This window comes from Notothenia coriiceps, unplaced genomic scaffold, assembly GCF_000735185.1.
Source record: "Notothenia coriiceps isolate Sejong01 unplaced genomic scaffold, NC01 NC01_scaffold00036833, whole genome shotgun sequence".
Lineage (NCBI taxonomy): Eukaryota > Metazoa > Chordata > Actinopteri > Perciformes > Nototheniidae > Notothenia > Notothenia coriiceps.
The window spans coordinates 52159-72839 of NW_011369534.1; the positions used below are offsets into that span (position 1 = coordinate 52159).

The 20681-nt window shown below is 41.5% G+C and overlaps 1 protein-coding gene across 1 annotated transcript; it reads right to left on the reverse strand.

The window, feature by feature from the left end:
- Positions 1 to 1298: 1298 nt before the first annotated feature.
- sema6ba (sema domain, transmembrane domain (TM), and cytoplasmic domain, (semaphorin) 6Ba) lies at positions 1299 to 18730 on the reverse strand. Its single transcript, XM_010792949.1, has 18 exons — positions 18696 to 18730; positions 18196 to 18284; positions 17798 to 17921; positions 16757 to 16868; positions 15795 to 15855; positions 15639 to 15701; positions 13345 to 13443; positions 13168 to 13258; positions 12775 to 12894; positions 12125 to 12213; positions 11832 to 12049; positions 11614 to 11745; positions 11172 to 11321; positions 10596 to 10772; positions 9153 to 9293; positions 8314 to 8391; positions 7062 to 7123; positions 1299 to 5193 (listed from the first exon to the last, which is right to left on the reverse strand). Exons 3-18 carry the CDS (start codon positions 17916 to 17918, stop codon positions 4208 to 4210), a joined length of 2700 nt encoding a protein of 899 aa, XP_010791251.1. The 5' UTR covers positions 17919 to 17921; positions 18196 to 18284; positions 18696 to 18730; the 3' UTR covers positions 1299 to 4207.
- Between the last annotated feature and the right edge of the window lie 1951 nt (positions 18731 to 20681).

Genomic DNA, 20681 nt, shown 5'->3' on the forward strand with positions numbered 1-20681 from the left:
GCTATATTTCTTAAGGATAATCACCCAGAAAAACTCTGGACCTGTTATGAAAGGTGTAAAAATATCCACCTTAGTCCAGTGTTTATTGTCATTATGGTCGTTTGTGGCTACCTCGCTCCACTGTTGATTGTTGTCTTCTGTTCCAGTCGCATCATCTCTGTTCTGCTCAAGGTAGGTGACAAGTCTGAGGAAAAGAAACGTACCATTGGGATAGTAACAGCAAATATGATTGTTTTCATTTTCTGCTACACGCCAATCCATGTTGGCTTTGTTGTCAACTACGAACCACAGGTAAATTGGCAGTTTGAAACGTTACCTGTACATGTCTATTCACATGTAGCTCAATGGATCGCCTCCACCAACTGCTGTTTTGATTCTGTCAGCTATTCTTTTCTGCTGAAGAGATTTTTTCGCAAGTAAATAAGAGTACAACCATTTATTGGTCATTATTTTAATTTGCCTGTATATTGTGCCTTGGCTTAAGACTTGAACCGTGTTACGAACTGGAGGTGTGGGGTTTCAAATATGCTAAAGGTAAATAAATAAAGGTCAGAATATCTGAACCATTGCTGCTTTGTTTATGATATATTTTTTTAAATACTCCTGTGTCTCTTTTGTATCATCCAAGTATTTAGAAGTGCAATATGACACACCGGAGTATCCCCTTTTAAATGATCGGCATTTCTCAACAACTTTTCATGATTTATTTTAATGAAATGTAGGCAGAATTTTTTGACATTTATAATTGTTTTGGTTTATACAATTACGTGTAAAATGCAACATAATCTGTTAAATCACGCTTGGCCCATATCGTCAAGTTTCTCTCTGTCTGTTTTTGGATATAAATACCTGTTATGTACCTGTGTGATGTTCTAAGCATTATATGAAATCAGAGAACAAGGGTTATTTTCATCTCTGCAGCAGACCTCTCTACAAAACTACCTTCCGTGTCTCAGCAGCACACTCAGATGATGTGAAGTCAATGCAGAGGCCCCCATGGGAGTTCAAGCCTTACATTGAATGAAGGCCAGTGTCCAGCTCCCTCTTGTGGCCCGAAAAGTAAATGCATGACAGATTGTATTTCTACTCTGGAGTGTTGTTTGCTGTGAAGTTTAAAACCGCCCATCTCATTACAAATATGTCTCATTTATGGAAAATAAACTCGATAAAGACACACATTACTCGAGACTGCTGTGAGGTAATTGAACTGCTTTTGTTAATGTGTGTATATGCATGGGAACCATATAACTATATACATTTATTTCAATGAGTGCATTCGGGAACCACACATGACAACATTAGCAGTCAATTATATAATGCCATTTAATAGCAGTACTCCAAAGATCGATGGTTATTATAACAGCAGTCTCTTAGCAACTGCAGAAAAACTCGGCAGGCATCAGTCAAATGAGAAGGCTCAGTTCTGGCTGAGATCAGGCCTGCGACTCTACTCTAATAACAGGAAACAGCTGAACTCAGCTGTCAGCCAAAGTCACGTAAATACTGTACACACATCTTATTCACAGCATTGTCACCAAAGGGAAAAAAAAGCTCACACTTCAAACACATTCCTGTCTCAGAAGAGCAAGAACGATCCCTCCAAAACTGAAACACTACCTTCAGGATGATTATTTACATTATTCACAAATGATACAGAACAGCTCGGTATTCAAAATGCAACAACAAAAAGAGAAAAGGTTTTTTGTGCTTTTCCTTATTACTGCACAGTATAATGATAAGAAACAACAAAAATAATGAGTACATTCATTCACTCACGATTCTGACAAGTATTTTCAAGGTCCTCCAGTATGGCAGTTGGTTGGGGATGACAGACAGACGATCACAGACGACAGAACAAGACAAGACGTTCAGGATCAGGACAGATATGAGATGCACAGTATTCCCTTACAGCATTGCAGTCCATTTGAAGGTTTGCTTATGAACTAATTACATGTTGGATTGTTTGCCCTAAAGACAACTCACGTTAGGGCATCAGTGAATGCATTACAGTATAATCATAAAGGGCATGACAAAGTGTCTGTTTTCCTGTGTACATATTTACAGTATAGTAAGTGTGACTTGAATGTAGTTTATAAACAGACCCTCAAACACTGCTGTTAGCATTCACTGTCAGTGACATCAGGACAGACAGGGTGAACTGAAACTAATTATTTCAAGAGTACAAGCCCACATCTAAATAAAAAAATAATATATAACATTCAGCATGTAGTGGTAAAAGGCATACATATCACAAGTATACTGCAACAAGTGAGTTCTCCGACACCACTGAGGAGCACTGCTGACTGAAATGGTCATCATGGCACTTTAAAACAAGTTTTTTTTGCTTCAGTAATCAGGCATCGGTAAATCATTCGCGGTTTTGGCACAAAGATGTAAAAAATAGAAGAAAAAGACACTAGTAGTTTTCAGTGTCTTCAACCTTGAAGCCAGTTGATAGGAACACATATGAAAAACAGATTATCATACATTAATAGCTATAGTGACATGATACATTTTAGTTTGCAAGCTAGTGCCTGATGACATTTTTACTTTTTGTCTTACATTATCATTTGTATCTAAATTAAAGTTTACTATGTACAGATAAACCATATATTGCTGCTGACAATAAGGTCAGCACAAACCAGAGTTCATTTGTTCACAACTGACTAAGCATGAAAATCATCTGGTCACTTGTAACACATTCTCGTTTTAATCAACAGTCTTTTCATCAAGTCGTACTTGTCTTTCACTTCTTTCTTCTTTATCTTGTCACTTTTTTATGACTTCCACCTCCTCGTGAACATACTCGCACCATGTTGTGATGCTCTAAACTCCGACCAGTTCATGGTTTCGGACACTTTGATGGGCTGAATAGATAGTCCCATTTGCCTGCTGAGAACATTTCCATTACGCCTATTGGCTTTGCGTTAGGCCACAGGTTTCAATCATCTCCCCTGTAACTGTCACTTTATTCTGTATCACGACTGTGGGACCTTGACCCACTGGGGGTACTTTTGGCCATTAAACCCTACTGTGGTTTATAATTTCCCAATAATGAATGTGTTGGTGTATACCTGTATGTGTGTTTGTTTGAGTGTGAACAGTGAAGGACAAAGTGTTCATATATTGCATTGCATTCACTTCCAACAACATCTCTGTTTCCTCCTTTCAGTCCAGCTCTGATTAAAGACAGTCCAGTGTTCGGGTTGCAATCTCCCCAGACGTCTTTGTGGAATTATTGGTCATTAAAGAGTACATGGAGTGTAAGGAGGCAAACGGATAGCGCGATGGACGGCTGAGATGCCGTCATTACAGAGAGCATGCAGTTGGCAGAAAAAGTGCTGACATTTCAGTCCTGCACTCTGCTCTCCAAAGAGTTATGGTCCCATATCGCTGTGAGACTGGTTAGAGGCATTTGGCACACACATCGTGCCTCTCGTACACATGGAGTACTAAATACCACCCCTCACCTGTACAAAAACATGTATATATGTTATGTGTGTGCAGCAAACAGGAGAGAGAAAAAGAAGGGATTTCCTCATCTCACTTTGTGTTTTGTTTCAGATAATTTACAAGGTTAAGATTTTGCTATTTCACTTGAAATACCTAGTTGGCAATCAGACACCAGGTAATGTAGTGAAGAACAGATGGGTGGCAGTCTTGTTAATGTTATCCAAGAGGGAAAACATCCCACTCCTGTAGCAGTATTTGACTGGCTCTGCAGACTCAGTTAATCTGCACAGAGAAGACAGCCTCTAAGTGCCATGTCCATCTTTGTCTCTGTCGTCTCAGCCCCCCGTTCTGCTTTCCACATTCCCTCCTCTCTTTCTTCACCCTCCATCCTCTCTCCTCTCTCCTCTCTCATCCCGCTGCCACTGAGTAGCAGGAGAGAGAGGCAGCTCTGCAATGCAGACACAGCAACAACCTCAGTCCATCTGACCAATTAGTGTGGGCCCGGATATGAGTGGCAGACCCAGCAGCCAGTCATAAAGAGAGACTCATCATGGGGGTAAGGGAAGGAGGGGGTAGCCTATGAAACTGGCAAATCAGAGGGGGGGAATGACAAGTAAAGATGTAGGGAAAAGAGAAGGGAAGGGAGAGGGGAATGGACAGAATGAGGAGGAAAGAGTGAAAGAGAGATCTTTGTAAATAAAACAGAGAGTTATGGTCATGGAAAAGCTCTCTTTCCACTTTACTTCCTCGTGAGTCACTGGCCCGCCTGAGTCCTATCGCTGCAGTTCTTCTTACTCATGAACTGGCTGAGATCCACCAGCTCGCCCAGCTCCCCTCGTTCCAGGGCCCCTCGCAGCATGGCCCTGCTCAGTGCGGGGGTGTGCTGCTGGGACATGTACGCCTGGCCAATGGGGGCGGGCATGGAGGGTGGGGGCAGGGAGACGGGTACCATGCCGTGGCTGCTCAGGATGTAACCTTCCGGGGCTTGCCAGCGTAATGGCATGGGCTCGCTGTACTCCACGGGGGCGCTGGGTGCTGACACCACCCTCCGACGTTCAGGCGAGTCCTGGGGGGTCATGGGGTACACATATTCTCCTGCAGACTTCCTGAGGGGGGCTTTGGGCGTCCCCTTCATTCCTTTTTCCTGCTTGCTCAGGCAGACATAGTGTTGGCGTGGTGCATCAATCCCACGGACCTCACCATTGTGTCTCCCACCTCCCCCCTGCTGGAAGAGTCTGGTGGTCAGGTAGACGGAGGGGGGGATACGGCAGGGGGAACCCAGCCCCACGGAGCCTCCGCCCAGGTACGTCTGGCTGGTGTCCCACCCTCCAGAGTTGGAGTCAGACAGTCGAAGGCCTCTGCGTTTCTGCTGAGGCGTGTGCTCCGGGGTGGGCAGGAAACCCGGGTCGAGCTCTCCTGACTTTACCCAGCCGTTGGGCATGACAAACAGGGTTTCCCCGCCCTGAGTGCAGGGGCGATCTCCGCCTCCCTGCCGCGTCACGCTGAGCACAGAGCCTCCCATCCCACTGCCATTAGTCAGCAGGCCTCTTTCACGCCGTTGGATAGAGGACTGGGAGGTGTTGCCGTGGCGACGGTTGGCGGGCTTGTGGGCCATGATCCAGCAGACGGCGAGACCGGAAAGGGCCGCCCCGATGGTGAACGCTGAGACTGCAGATGCCACAAGTAGGTTGAGCGAGACCAAGCTCTCTGGTTCAATCAGCAAACTCTGCTGCAGAATTCCTGAAGAGACACAATAAAGAGGACAAAATTAAGAACAACGTCCTCTCTCAATGTCCAGATTATCATTAATATTACATAAGTATAGTGCTCTGTTACTTGTAAGATGTATTATGTCATGATAAATCAATAACTGCAATAACACCAGGGTTCGAGTTATGTGGGAGCCAATGGGAGCTGAGCTCCCATAAGGAGGGGTCTGAGCTCCTATGAAAGCAGTGAAATCATACATCTGATGGGGTCAGTAATACATTACCAACAACCATTATTTTAATCACAAATAATGCATGTTTCAATGTAAAGAGTATTATTTACTTTAACGAGTTAAATAGGCTAAAAGAAAAACATGTTTTCCAAAAGAATTACGCATCGTATTCTCACTTGAATGATAATATGCCTGCACTTCACCTCCAAGGTGCACAGTAAATTATTGCGCAATCTATGCCTGTGAGCGTGCTGCGGAGCCGAGATTACGTGTTATGTGGTGTGCGTGGGTTTTTACTTTTCATATTTAAGTTTGTAGCAAGTAGTGGGGCTGCTGCTTCTGTGTGTGTGTGTGTGTGTGTGTGTGTGTGTGTGTGTGTGTGTGTGTGTGTGTGTGTGTGTGTGTGTTCATGTTTTAAAGACCCCCATAAAGCTCTGATTATAACTCGAAACTTGAATAACACTGATCGTTGCTAATAATGACGTTTAGCATACGGACGATTGTGTTTAAACTGAGCTTCTCTCCAGTCTGGCCTTGGGGCTCCGCAGGCTCCAGGTTCAGAGAGGTCTGCACTTGTCATCAGCACAGCTCAGACCACAGCAGCTGACTCTCTTTTTTCTCTTCTATCCTCTCCTCACACTTTCCATCCTGCAGCCCGGCCAGTTTGCGTCTCCATGCAGACAGCATAGCATTACCTCAGTGTTTCCACCCAGCTTTAATCACTCCCATCTGCAGACACAGCAGCACATGCCTGGCCCTGGCTCGGACTCTGCAGCGCTTTCACTGCTCCGATTAAAGTCTGTCAGGTCTGCAGCCTGGCATCACTGACTTTCTCTGCTATCACTTTTTGAGTGCAGGGTAATATTAGTGGCCAATATATCAGTTTTAAAAAACGAGTGTGAGAAGGGCTTAGATTTATATTTCTGTTTTGAAATTCAGATCTGACTGAGTAAATGTTATGACTTTGAAACTGGCCTGAAGCAATTCAGGAGGAATCTGCTGGAGAGGAAGTGACTTTTTTTTGGTTTCCACTGACTTTGTACATTTCAGAGCAAGGTTGAAAGAGGCCCTCTCTGGTGCTGCTGCAGTGACATCTGAGCCTCTCTACAGAAGTGACATCAGTGTTTTATACTAAGCTATTTCCAGCTTGCTCACCGGCTACCCTCGGTTGTTCCTCCCTCAGATGTTCAGCTTTGAGAGAACAAAGCATAGTGACCAGGAGCAAGTTGCACTTCCCATCCTGCAGTCTAATGCGTTTTTCTAGCAGTAGTTAGACCTCTCACATCCTCTCTAATCAAACTGTCTCACACTGGGAGCGTTTCGATCTGTAGGGAGTGAGTTTGAAAATAAATCCTAGTTCCACTCCCCGCTCATTCAGCTCATGTGTGAAAAAAAAAACTGAAAAACAATTGCTAATATTAAGGTTAAGAGGATGAGCCGGGAAGGAAATCACATTATACTAAATACTTATATTACATATACTAAATAGACAGATATTGTCAATCTGAGATTATCTCTCTTTTGGTGGTATCAGAGGTGTTTTTTCAGGACAAACTGTTCAGTGACAACTAAGCAGGTGTAATGAGGGATTGAGCCACTAGGCGGAGTCTGCCCTCAGTCCGCTGCACACAGCCACAAGCATCCGTGACATTTTGCTGCAACCTACCATCACAGTCTCCTAGATGGGAGGTGGTGTTCCCATATTCCACATCTTGTTGAAAAGGCAGCCTGCAGTGACACAGAGACCAGCACATCAGACACTTCAATACATCTCTTCATATACAAACAGCATAAAGTGTGTTTTTGAGTGCCATTAAATCATAGTTGTGTGATCTCCAATGATCGAATGTTGGTCTAACATAACAAAAATAAATGAACCTTTTTGAGAAAAACGTGTTAATGTAAAATTGTCGTTTTAAATGAACGTGTTCACATTTGCATAGAAATGGTACATTAATGAGGACATTGGTTGATGGTAATCAATCAATTTCATATGGCACAAATTGGTGTGTTGTTCAGTGTAATGGGATACTCTATTGATCCCATTATTGATTTCCCTCACAGAGGTCAGAGGTCAGGGTCAGACATAGAACTGAAGAGGATGGGCTTTGGAACGGACAGCGATACTGGGTATAACGTTTCACTTCGGTACAGATACCAATTAATCCTTACATTGTTTTATAGGAATATTTAGTTGAAAGGGGTAAGGATTATTCAATAATATTTATTAATTATTATTTTCAGACTATTATTATCAATGAATATAAAGGTTGACATTGTATACTAACAGCTAGCTAATACTGTATATGCTAGTACATATTCAGAACTACATTTAAAACATAATAACATTTAAAAAGTAGAAGTAAAAATAAATAGTGCAATTTAATGCTTTACTTAAAAACTATATATTTTACTAGAGTAGAGTAGATTCTGTGTAGCGGATTATTTTAAGTAACTTATGATCATTTGCCATTTGAGTGTGTTTGAGTTTGTAATAGTTAATATGTTCATGACATATAACATGTATATACTTTATTTATTCATAATATTGTTCCTTTGCCCATCTATTTGATTTCAATTACTTAGTAACACGTATCTTAAACTATTTCTAATCCTTTTTTGTTTTAGACATGTTTTAGTATGGGCATAATTGTCTTTTGCATAGTGGACACAGTGTCATGAATCATTGTCTATTAAACTGCATGAACATTTGAGCCATTGTTTTTATTTAACATATCAATTTTTCATGATAAAGTGAAATAGCATACTTCTTCAACTTCACCTTACTTACCAGCCCTTCCTGTGTACAACATAGCCTAAAGGAATGTGGTAACTTTGCAAATAAGCGGTAGGAGACAGTTTATAGGTTGGTGTGTGGGGTGTGTGTGTTTGTTTGTGTGTGTCTGTGTTGTCCTCACCGTGTGCCTGGTCTCAGGAAGGAGCAGGTGCTGCCTCTGGTCCAGCCACAGTATGGGTCCCTGGAGGCTAGACAACTCCTGCACACCAATAAAAAATGAAAAAGTTAAGAAATGCAAAGGAATGACCTGATTCTCATAGCGGACATTTTTATAACTTTAGCAGGGAACTCTCCCTGGGAAACTTACAGAACCTAGGGACAAGTGTTACAGCTATGAATTAAGCAGGGACGTTAGCTTGCTTATTGTTTATCTGGCTAACAAGTTAATAAGTTAGGTTTAGTGGGCTAATAAAACCATACAATGTAAAAAACTGTATATGATTTGAAATCCTCATGTGGTATTCATCTTCACACACAGCAGTCACACATATGGAGTTGCTTCTTGTTCTCGGTTTCCTGAACTCAACGGTGTTGAATGGCTGCTGTGGGACTCAGGTTCACAGTGTGGGGTTCTACTTCAAAAGATCTTCACCATCTGTTCAGTAATAAACAAATGCCGTCTTGGTATTTATAATATATCATCCATTTTATTACAAACTTAGACGAGGATGGTCTTGAATCTGCTTGTGTTAAATAATATTTTTCAGGGAATAGAGAAAATACCTGTAGTTTAACAAAAACACCTCATCTATCGCTTGCTGATTGAAGCATTAGCAGAATTACATTGCATTTTATTAGGACAACTGTGCTAATAGGGAGTGAGAGCACAAGGACAAAAACTAAAGTTGGCAAGTCAGTCATACCTTGGATAATGGCCACTGCCACATTTATACTGACCTCATTATCACACAAAGAAACATTAAGGAAATTATATAAACTCTCCGAGGCAAAAACAATTACTTCATGCAGCGTGAGTGCAGGTGGCAGCGAGAGGTGGGCATCCGGACCAGACAGGCGGGGAAGGCCAGCAGCAGAGTGTGACTGCTCCAGTCCAACGACAGAGACAAGAGCTGCCGAGCCTGAGGAGTGTCCTCACCACACCTGAGATGGAGAGAGAGACAATGGTGAAGACTGGAGGGTGAGGAGCCAGCAGAGGAAGGAGTTCGTTGGGTCCGAAAAGTTACAAGTGAAGGTAATCTTGGGCAATTTGGAATGTTTGCACAATTTCAATTAAAAAACAACCTTATAATTTAACAACAGAGTGAATATATTAACATTTCTTATGGTATGTTGTTAAACCACTAGATGCCAAAGCATAATAATGAAATCCTCTTGGCCTTATCGAACATAAGGTTTAGTACTACACGCTACCAATCGCAGCTGTGGAGACATTGGTATAGTTGTCTCTTTGTAGGACACTGATTTAAATTATTCTTAAACTATGAATTTTTTTAATGTAATTTATTATATGTAATGCCTTGTATTTTATCTATGTAATGTCTTGTCTTTTATCTGGACCCTGAGTCTGTAATAAAGTTTTCATTCATAGTGCACAGTTTACAACCTGTTAACGACTTCTTCTTTACTAGCTAGCTATTACCATGTGTGTTTCAATGTATGTCTCAAATCATGTTGTGACAGGGTCAAAGGCCTCATCTGTTTGCACTTCAAGTCAGACAGAATCCATATTTTTCAGCCACCATTTTTTGACAGTCAGGTCTAACACAGAAATAATTACATTTAAGTTGTATTTTACTCTGCTGCTGCTAAAAACATCAACACATCAAAAATAATTTGTATATATCATGATAAATACAACAAGAAACAGTCAAAAAGTACTGAGATGTTGACTTGATCAATCACTTAGTCGGAATTTCTAATAGTATTTCTAATTTTAAACCAAAACACCACACATTATCTTGTTAAGCTTCACAAATGTGCACCTCTTATGCTTCTCTTAAGATTTTGACTGTTACTGTTGTTGATGTATTTTAAGACAATTTTAATGACAAAATTATTTTTGTATTAATTAGGAGAACAATATGAAGGAATGTAAGTTGCAAACCTGATATCAAAGTGTGTAAATATGAATGTGCTATTACTGTAAAGTCAAGTTAATACCGGTAAGTAGTAGTCTTTTACTTGGTTAAAGAGGTTGTTTGTGCACTAGTTCAAGTTCACTTGAGCAAGCGTGCATATTAGTAAAGCACACTTGGGATTGACTTTAGAATATGTGCAGGTTTAAACCTTTTTTTGTCCATGTCACCTCCAGGGCTCCGTTGTCTCTGCTGCTCAACTATTCTCAGATAATGGCAGGCAACATGAGCCATGATCTACCTGGAGCAACTTGTCAAAATGTATAACTTTATGGAGATCAAGGACAAAGACTCCACTCCTACTCACTTCTCTGGGTTGAATCCTTCCACCTCCTCCAGAAACACACTGCGGTGGGAAACAGGCTCTCCGGTGGGAATCATTAGAAACTTCAGGACGGTTCCCCGGGTTGAGCCCAGGAACAAGACGGTACGGTTCTTATGGGGGCCAGCTTCAGTGTCCACCACCATGGTTGTCAGCTGGTACCTAGAGATACAGAGTGAAGACTTTTTTTTTTTCCATCAATAGTAAACATTTCCTATCCCTATGATGCATATATGTAGGTTTACATTTCCGTTTTTCAGGCAATAAAAAGTTCCTCTATACATGGATGAATTATAGTCCCAGCCCAGGAGCCTCCACATGCAAATACATATTAAACAGACAGGTACCAACCACAAAGAGATGCAAAACAACCACAAAGAAAGAAAAAACAACTACAAAGAGACATAAAGCAACTGCAGAGAGGTACACAATAACCACAACAACATCTTTGTCTACATCAAAGACACAACATGAGACTAAAGACCAAACACAAACTGAACAAAAAGACACAAAACAAAATGTCTCCCCTGGTGCCATCAAATAACAAGTCAGTGTTCGTACCGTCCCATAGTCTTGACAACCCAGGGTCTGTGCCCCATTAGTGGGACGGTCTCGTCCATCAGTGGATGGGTCTTCACAAAGTTCAGCACCTCATCCGGCAGTGTGTTGGAGGAGCTAAATCTAGATCCTTGCACCGCACATCCGCCTGGCCTGCAAGAAGAGAGAAAGACAGAAAATAGAGAGTTCAGGGGTAGAAAGATAGGAAAGACAGCATAAGGAGGCAGAGAGAGTAAGAAGAAAAAAGCCTGAGGAGTTTTTGTTTTGCGGCTTATGGAGGCTATATTAGAATATTTGCTGAGTGGTAGTGAAGTTTCTGTGTGATTGACAGTTTGAGCTTAGAGCAGGGGAGTTAGTAGAAATTATATGTGAGACAGATGCTCAGTAAAGTAGCAATGCAGTATTTCTCCCTAGATCAGCTCACATACACTTTGCATAACAATACCTTGGTTTAGGCACTGCTTCGTCCGGCACAGGAGTCCAAATAGACTCTGGGGATTTCTGCTCTTTAAAGCGGCCATCAAAAACATGAGCGAGCTGCTGCATGTCAAACACACACACCGCAGAGCCTGGGATGCTACCATAGAAAAACGAAAAACAAGACAGTGGTGAGAAAAACAGTGTTTGTGCTAGTTTGTGTTCACATTGTGTGCATCTCGCTACCTGTTTGGTGGAGTGGAGAAGAGACCCAGGACGACATCTCGTCCCTGCATGCGGATGATGTTGCTCGTGGCGTGCAAGAGGTTGAAGTAAAAGTGTGAATCTCCTGGGACCGAGCAGTTTAGACGCGCTTTCAAAAAGGTGGTCCACTGTTTCTCGAGGACCCGCTGAGAGCCGCCCAAATCTGCCTTACACACACGAGCTACACGGGACACCATCACCTGGAATACAACAAGCATGGATAAGTAAAATGAAAGAAAGAAAGAAAGAAAGAGAGAAAGAAAGAAAGAAAGCACCTTCTCTAAATGATGAAACTCCATTGCCATCTCTCTGAAGAAGAAGTAAATATGAGGCCCCCACTCCATGGAGCTGACAAAGTAGGGCTCTGAAAATAATATGAGAAAAACAGAGTTAGACAAACACACTTACATACATACAGAGCAGTAGTGATGCAGTGCCGGGGGGCTAAAGCAGCGCTCCGCAGTCCCTGACATGAAGCTGTAATAACACTAACATCAACACGCTGTCCGAGGGCCTCGCTCATCCAATATTTATGTCCTGTTTAATTTATCACCATGGACAAGAGGATACACATTATTTATAATTTATTCATCCAGCACTGTTGCAGCTTTGACCTGCCTCGGCTTGTTTGTGTTCTCTATGGAAAACAGACTTAGCTGTTCAATCTACGGCTTGTTAAAACCGTAGGGTCCAACTAACCTCAATACATCACTCTGTCTAAGCCTGTGCCACTTATTATGAATAAATGAAATCAGATGGTTTCAGTAGTTTATTATTGTGCTTCACCACCTCATGAAAAGACAGCCACAACAATGATTTCATTTATTGGGAGTAAATTAAGATAATGGTTTCTGTTATCTGCTTCCTGATTGTCTATTGAAGGTGCCTGACTAAGGAGAGCCATTTTAATGCGTCTGAAAAGTACCTCTGAACCATTTGGAGTCGTGTTTGACTGTGCGGAGGGCGGGGCTGTCACTGAGGCTACGATAGATCACCGCATCGATGGCCAGGAAGTCTGTCACAGTGCCGGTAAAAAGACTCCCATCTGAGAGCAGGAGAGACGCACAGAGAGAGGAAAGAAGGAGATTAAGAACAAGAACAAGAACAAGAACAAGAAGGAAGATACAGATGGAGAGATAGCACAAGGTCAGGAAGATTAAAACCAAACAAGCAATGCTGCGAGAGGTCTGACTATAAATCTTTTGTAAAGCTAAACACAAGGGCACAGACGTTTCATTGTCTGGAGCTGAAAATTGAGTCTGATGTCTGCTAGAAACACATAGTTCTTTATTTTAAGTGTTCAAACATAAGATTTTACCTGCAAATAAAGCCACATTGGCATGTCGTGGATCATATGGGCATCGTGCCATCCCACTGACAGGCTCTCCCACCATCTCTAGAGTGTCTTTCTGCAAAAAAGAAACAAAACTGGTATAGATAAACGAACTGGCAAGCACACAGAGAATGACCAGCTGACAGATAGATGGATACTAACAGTGTAGTTGGCGCACAGCGGGTTGAAGGCGTTTGTTCCACATACAAACAGGCCACCATGCTGGCTGAGCAAAACCTTGATGAAATTACGACACTCTCCCTATAGACAAAGACACAAAAGGACACGATTAAAGAGGAGAAGAACATCACAGAGTACAGGGCGACTTTGTTGAACCAAAAACTTGCTGTTAGAGCAAGGAGGCTGCAAGTGTGAGGTAAAAAGAAAAACAAAGCTTAAAACAATCCTTCACATCCTCAACCATCTGGAGGACCAAGGAGGGGGTCTTTATAGCTGTCTTCAAAGTGGAGGCTGCTGATTGAGCTGAGATTTAAAGCCGTTTCCACAATATCTGAAACCTGATCATCACACAGGTCAGCCCCTCTGCCCTTTTTCTGATTCTACAACAAATCATGGTGACATGAATTTGCAAAGATGGGAAAAATAATTGATGGTTCTTTAATAAACCTGTGAAGTTTAATGATTGTATTTGGATTATCAGTGGCTTTGTTCAGCGCCCATTATTGGTTTTGAATGTTGCTAGCTAGCTACTAGCTTAAAGCATGTGCTGACAAAGTTAGCATTTGTTTTAGGATATTTTAGTTACTACTCGAGTGGTTTGTTTAATCCAGCAACGTATGAAATAAACAGATTGTCTTACATATTATTAATTAGAGTTAGAGAGGATTTGTTAACTTTGGTGACAGCTCAGCTAGCTGTTTCACCCTGTTTTCAGTCTAAGTTAGGCTAACGAGCTGCTGGCTCCAACATAATTATATTCAATGTGTCTTCTATCGGTCATCTTGGTCTAGACAAAAAAGTAAATAAGCATATTTCCCATTACATTATCCAGTATTGATTAATCACTTCCGTGCATTTCCTACTATGCTTAATTAAGAAAGCCTATGAAAAGAGTATACAAAAATTACTCTAAGTATCAATAGAAGAGCTACTTACCAATATCATTAGGAGGACAATTACACAAGGCGAAGCAGTTCTGCTTGCTTATTTGAAAATAACTAACACTGTTTAGCCCCTGCAATTCAAACACATACTGTATACTACAGTTGATAAGCGTTTGTGTAGCTCAATGCCAGGAGCACTGGCAAATTATATTTTGATGTTAAAATAAAGCTGCTTCTGAGGTTAGAGCTGAGATGGCCAGCTGCTGGCTCCAGCCAAATATTTACCATACAGATGTGAGAGTGGTATTGATCTTCAAAAATATTACTCTTGGCAAGAAAGCATATGAGTGTATTTTCCAAAATATATTCCTTCAACAACTTAAATACATTCAGGTGTTGCAGTTCAGGTATTGCTGGCTTACTGGCACCCTTATATATAATGGAGCCATCGCAAATGTTATTAGTTTCACCTGCGCTTTCCCTGCTGTGACATTTAGCTGTGAAATATGTCTATTTTTGGACTTTCACAAGTTTCACTGCACACTACCTATTAGATGCTATAACATATTAAAGCTTTAGGTCTATAACTGTAGCCTATGCCAGATAGTTCACAATTGCATCATTTATTCTGAAAAATTGGATTACTTCCTCCAAGTTTGCAAGCTTTAGTTTCACCCTACAGTCTTTTATCCTCTTCCTCTTATTCTCTCCACCGCTCCACCTAGGGCATGTCTTTCTCTCCCTTTTATCAAAGTGATTTTATTTATTTTTTATTTTCTTCTTTCATTTGTGTTCTTTGAAGCAGCACATATTTTCCTTTTGTAGTTTATTCACCTCTTTCTAGTACCTGGTGGCTGCACCTTCACATCACATCCTTATAGACACCTCCCTTTCTCAACCAATTTCAATTACCGTTTCCTCCAAGAGGCTATGTCACTCTCTCTGCTTGGTTTGCTTTTTAATGTTTCCTCCTGCCTCTCTTTCCATGAGTTACGCTCAGATTGGATTTTGCTGGTAGAACTCCTACATCTATTCAATTAAACTTAAAATGTATGTAACAACCATCAAATCTTTCTCTTCACATTGGTCAACGATTACTTTGTTAACCCTAAACCTACACACACATTTAATTGTCCGACTCTCTTGTCTTTTCTGAATGACAGATGGATACCTTTCGGCCTTGGTAACATTTCACTGAGCCAGTGTGATTCGGTGATGCACTGATTCTGTATCAACAAGATCAAATTTGTGTAAATACCGTATGCAGGTGCACCCCAAGGAAATAAGGTTCCTCTAACAGCTGTTGTGTCTGTCCAAGCGTGTGATACTGTAGATAGTGTTGATGCATGAGAATGGATCTCAAAGTCAGAGCGTTTTGCCTGAGCACCTTACCTCATGTTTGCCCTTCATTCGGCACACTCGAATGTCGTTCTTATTGGATTCCCATGTCCTTTTCTGAAGAAAAAAAACCCATTCAGAATACATTTGAAATCTGTGTGTGTGTATCATCAGTTTTTATATGTGTGTGTACAAGACAATGGGACTTACCTTGCTGTAAAACATCTCATCACCTGCCATGTTATCCAGCTCCACTCTGTACAGGTCATCTCTACAAAACAGACAACGAATCAGTGCTGATGCAATACTATACGATAGAAAATAAACAATGTGTATTTTCAGCACTGTTTCACAATGGGCTAACTTTCTTTCTTATAATGTTCAAATTGAGATGCACACGGCAGAGAGTGTGGAACCTGCACAAAAGGCATTTTTATTAGGAACCATGTACCATTTTGCATCCTAACAATACAATAACATAGATTAGGGGTTTGCTTTTGCCTTGTGGTCCACACCTACGTTTTAGTTATGGCTCTCCAAAGGGAAAAGTGTATTTTATTAATTGATTCAGAAACAAAATGAAAACATTCTTGTTTTCAGATTGTATATGATGGCCTCCCATCAGTAAGTAAGGGTTTACAGAGTTACAGCAGCCAGGGTTATTACTTATTTGTCAAAGATAATTAGTATTGCATGTATGATCTATGTTGCTCATAACAGTGGCCTGCTTCGTTTATGGTTTCATAAAATTACTGCTGTTGTTTTTCTCTTAGTTAACATTTTTGCCACCTGTTTTTTGTGTTTTTTTTCGTGACTGAAATCTGTTCTGGCTAAAGATATTTAATTAAAAATGTGAGAAATTGTGAAATGTTTCATTTGCATGAGGTAGAATATATAATTTATTTGTGTTATTCATTTTGTACATTTTTGGTATTTATTTATTTTTCCTTCTGCTGTTTACTATTTCCCATACATCGAGTATAAGACTAATGTGAACAAACAGCTTTCACTTGACATTTCACAACATGATTGAATGCCTCTGCGCCACAACAAGCTGAAAGTGTTTTCTACCGAGTGACAGCAGATGGGAGCTGTGGCATCAAATAAAAGCGAAAGGATATTAATGCAGGCACGTCAGTAACACACAGTTGGAGGCGGTTGCCGTTGGTTACCTGGCTCCTATGTACAGCGTGCGGTTGACTTGGAGGACCGTCTGGATGTGCAGCTCCTGTCTCTGAGCTGAACGATGCGGTCTGCCCAAAAACATCGGATACCTCCGCACAACTGACATGAACACACACATGTAAAGGAGGGAAAAATATACAAAAAAATAAATGAAGTACCAAGAATGCATTGACAGTTAAGGACAGAGCGAGTACTTTTACCATCTATATTTACCCTTAACACTTTTCTACCCTTCACTTTAATAGTGTCTTCACTCATTCTTGATCCTTTGTTGAGGCAAACAAAGATAATATGGAGTAGACGAATGGCGCAGCAGTTAAAGTACACTGAAACACTTTAATCCTCTTAGTGTTTTTCTTTGCTTTTGGTGATGCATGCAGCTCCATAATGAGAAAAACTGTGTGGAACCATTATTGTAATTTTATGGTAAAAAAAGGCACTCCCTCACCCTCCTCCCTACATTTCAGATAAGTGGGGGAGAACAGATGAGGTGGAGAGAGAAAGCGGCAGTTTCAGAGTATGAGAAAGTTGCGAAGAGGAGGACAACGGTCTCCACAGGGAGCCCTCATCATCAGGAGACAGATTGGGACAACGTCTCATTGTCCTTGACTGTAGGGGAGGGAGAGAGGAGCTCGTACCGATCCATCTCCACCCGTCTCCTCCCCTTCTCTCTACCACCTCTCAGCCTTCTCCTGTCATTTGTATCACCCCATCCAATCCAATTGTCTTTCACTTTTTCATCTCCCTGCACCTCTCAAAATCTATAACAATAATTTCTCTCCCCTTTTCTTTATGTCTTTACATCTCTCTGTCCCCATGATATTTATCAGTCTACTATACTGCTATTGAGAGACAGACTCTTCTCATTCATCTGTAGGCCCGGGCAGTTAGAGAGCAGCTCCACACCAAAGCTTTGACCCTTGACCCCGTATTTCCGCGAAGTCATTTATCATCAATGGTGCTCATACAGTCGCACAGTCAGACACACACACACACACGCACACACACACAGCAGGAAGGAAGCATACCCTCTATGGGGACGTAGCTGAGAGGACTGGGTTCCTCTGGGAACGAGGCGTCCGCCAGTTGAAGCAGCAGGAGAAGAAATGTGAGGGGAGGGGCCACAGTCACCATGGCAGCAACACACATGAACTGAAAAAGAGATGGGAGAGAAAATGTCATTGTTGTGTACGCTTTATGTTTTCAGTGTGTGCATGTGCGAGAGTGTACGTGAGAGTGTGAGTGAAATTATGACAGATTTCTTATCAACAGGTTTGTGTGTGTGTGTGTGTGTGTGTGTGTGTGTGTGTGTGTGTGTGTGTGTGTGTGTGTGTGTGTGTGTGTGTGTGTGTGTGTGTGTGTGTGTGTGTGTGTGTGTTTGCGAGGACCGGGTCAGAAGTGCAGCAGGGTGACTGCTGCCACCAACCTTGCTGCAGCGGGAAGCTTGTGCGTTTCTATTGTCTGCTCTTTGGTGTAATGGTGATCCATTCTCGGAAAAGTCAATCCATTGTCAAGCTGTTTGAATTGAAGGGGATTCTCACAGTCATACAACACTTCAAGAGACAGAACAGTCACGTGATTACAATGCCACTTTTGGTGGTAATGTTCCTTTCTCTAATTGTGTTTCTGTATGGACAGGATATATTACTGGTGATTTGCGACTAAAAAGGAACAGTTGTCTTTATAGAGAGTGAAGTATAAGAAGAGGTGAAGGGAGTGACTCGGTAAGCTGGACAATGTCTTTCCAAAGGTCAAAAGTCAAGAATGCTCTAAATCATGAACAAGGAGAAGGGGAGTCAAAAGGTTGTGGTCTTTATAAAGTTAATAGGCCACAAAAGGTTCACACTGGGCAAGATATGACCACACACAGTAAAACAAGTGCAACGCTAGCATTTCAGCACACTATAGTTTGAGCTAATTGCTTACCTCAGATGCCAACATGCTGGTAATGAGTAAGTTAAAGGTCCCATGTCATGCTTTTCCGGTTATTACCCGTCCCCTTAGGTGTTATGAAGGTTTTTCTGCATGTAAACGGTCTGCAAAGTCACAAACCCTCAAAGTACACCCTGTAGCGAGCAAAACTCTAACACAGAAAAGACCTGTCTATGCTGCCCCAGAACGCCTCTTTGGAGATTTATCTTTTTCCATTGTTTTCTTCCTGGGTATGGTGACGTGCCCATACCCAAATGGACCCATTGGTCCTATTTGGTCATTAACAAAAGCCAAGAAATTGCATCTGTAAGATTCATCCAGCGGGGACTTTGAATATCTTTACACATTTTAATGGCAATAAATAAAATAAGTCCACAATCTTTTTTTAGTTGTGACGAAAGTGGTGGATTAATTGGCAAACAGACACACAAAAATGCTACTAGCATGGCAAAAAACAACAACATAGAGGGGTAACAAATATGCTCTGCAGCCTCTCTTTCACCTATAAAACCAAGACAGTAGAATAACACTGCTTCACATAAGTTACTACCAGTAACAAAATTGTAGAAGCAATGCCATCAATCACATTAAATGTGGATGTTCTCTTTGTATTTCCTCAAAAAGCCTGTGGCTGATCTGCACAGTCTTTGATGTAAGAATACTTTGGAAAAAGAAGAGGATGTACAAAGAGAAGGAAAGAAAAGACAAATGATCAGAATAACAAGGGGGGAGCTCTGAGGATTTTGTCTTGGGTTGCTGAGAGTGCTGTGAACACAAATGAAAAAAGGTTGAAAAAAAGCAAAAGATGTGAAAAATATAAATGCTGTTCCCATCGAATCAACCTGAATACAGTGTTCCATGTTTCCCCCAACCCCCGCGTATTTCCTTTCATCCTCAGCCTTTCTCCCTCCATCACCCACCTCCGCCCTTCATTTCTCTTTCTTTATACCTCGCAGCTTGTCTGTTCCAGGATGAAAACCCCACGACTGCTGTCAAAGATAGAACAGATAGAAAGGTAGATGTGCCAGTTGCTAAGGTGATGACAACTGCTATTTGAAGATGTAACACGCACATATAAATAAGCATGATTACCTGTGTTTCCAACACTTCAGATTGTGCATGTGTGTGATTGACAGCAGTTTGAGGACAGCAGTAAGGCAATGTGGGGTTGCATACTATACACTGGGGGTCTCTTCAAATGAAATTCTAGCCCAGAGATTGCAGATTTGACATCTCTAAGCCTTCTCCTCATCAGCAGCACCGGAGGAGCCCTGAGGGGGCTGGGAGGCTTGTTTCATCTAAATCTCCATTGGGATTCCCTGAACTAGAACTGATCGAGTCAGGTGTAGGGTCAGACTCATTTCATTATGGCCATTTTATGAGAATCAAAATGTGATGCTTTAAACACAAAATGAAATTGTTTTTTCTTGTATGGACTCTTAGAAACGATGAAATGAAATGGAATGTGTTTTTCAGTGAGATTAGGCATCATATGGTTGTTGCTTGCGCCAAAACCAAGATTTATTTTGAAAATCACAGTTGAACGTGCAGACATGGTATAAATATTAAAGATTCAGTGGGACTTCATCTTTCTAAGAATCTGATTATGTCTGACAAACGCCTACAAATGTAAATGTATGCACACACACACACACACACACACACACACACACACACACACACACACACACACACACACACACACACACACACACACACACACACACACACACACACACACACACACACACACACACACACAAGGGTGTAACTTTGGTTTGAGAAGTGGGGGGGACACAAAACAGGGGGTCCTCCGCAATGAAACATTGTTCTCGATTTAATTCCATTTCCTGCCTTTCTACAAATATATTAGGGACTATGGTGTTAACTAATCCAAGAAAAATGTGGAGTGTAATGAGTGTGCAAACTTATCTAGTATCCTCTCCATGTGAGCCTGTTTTATTTGTGATGACCTCACAT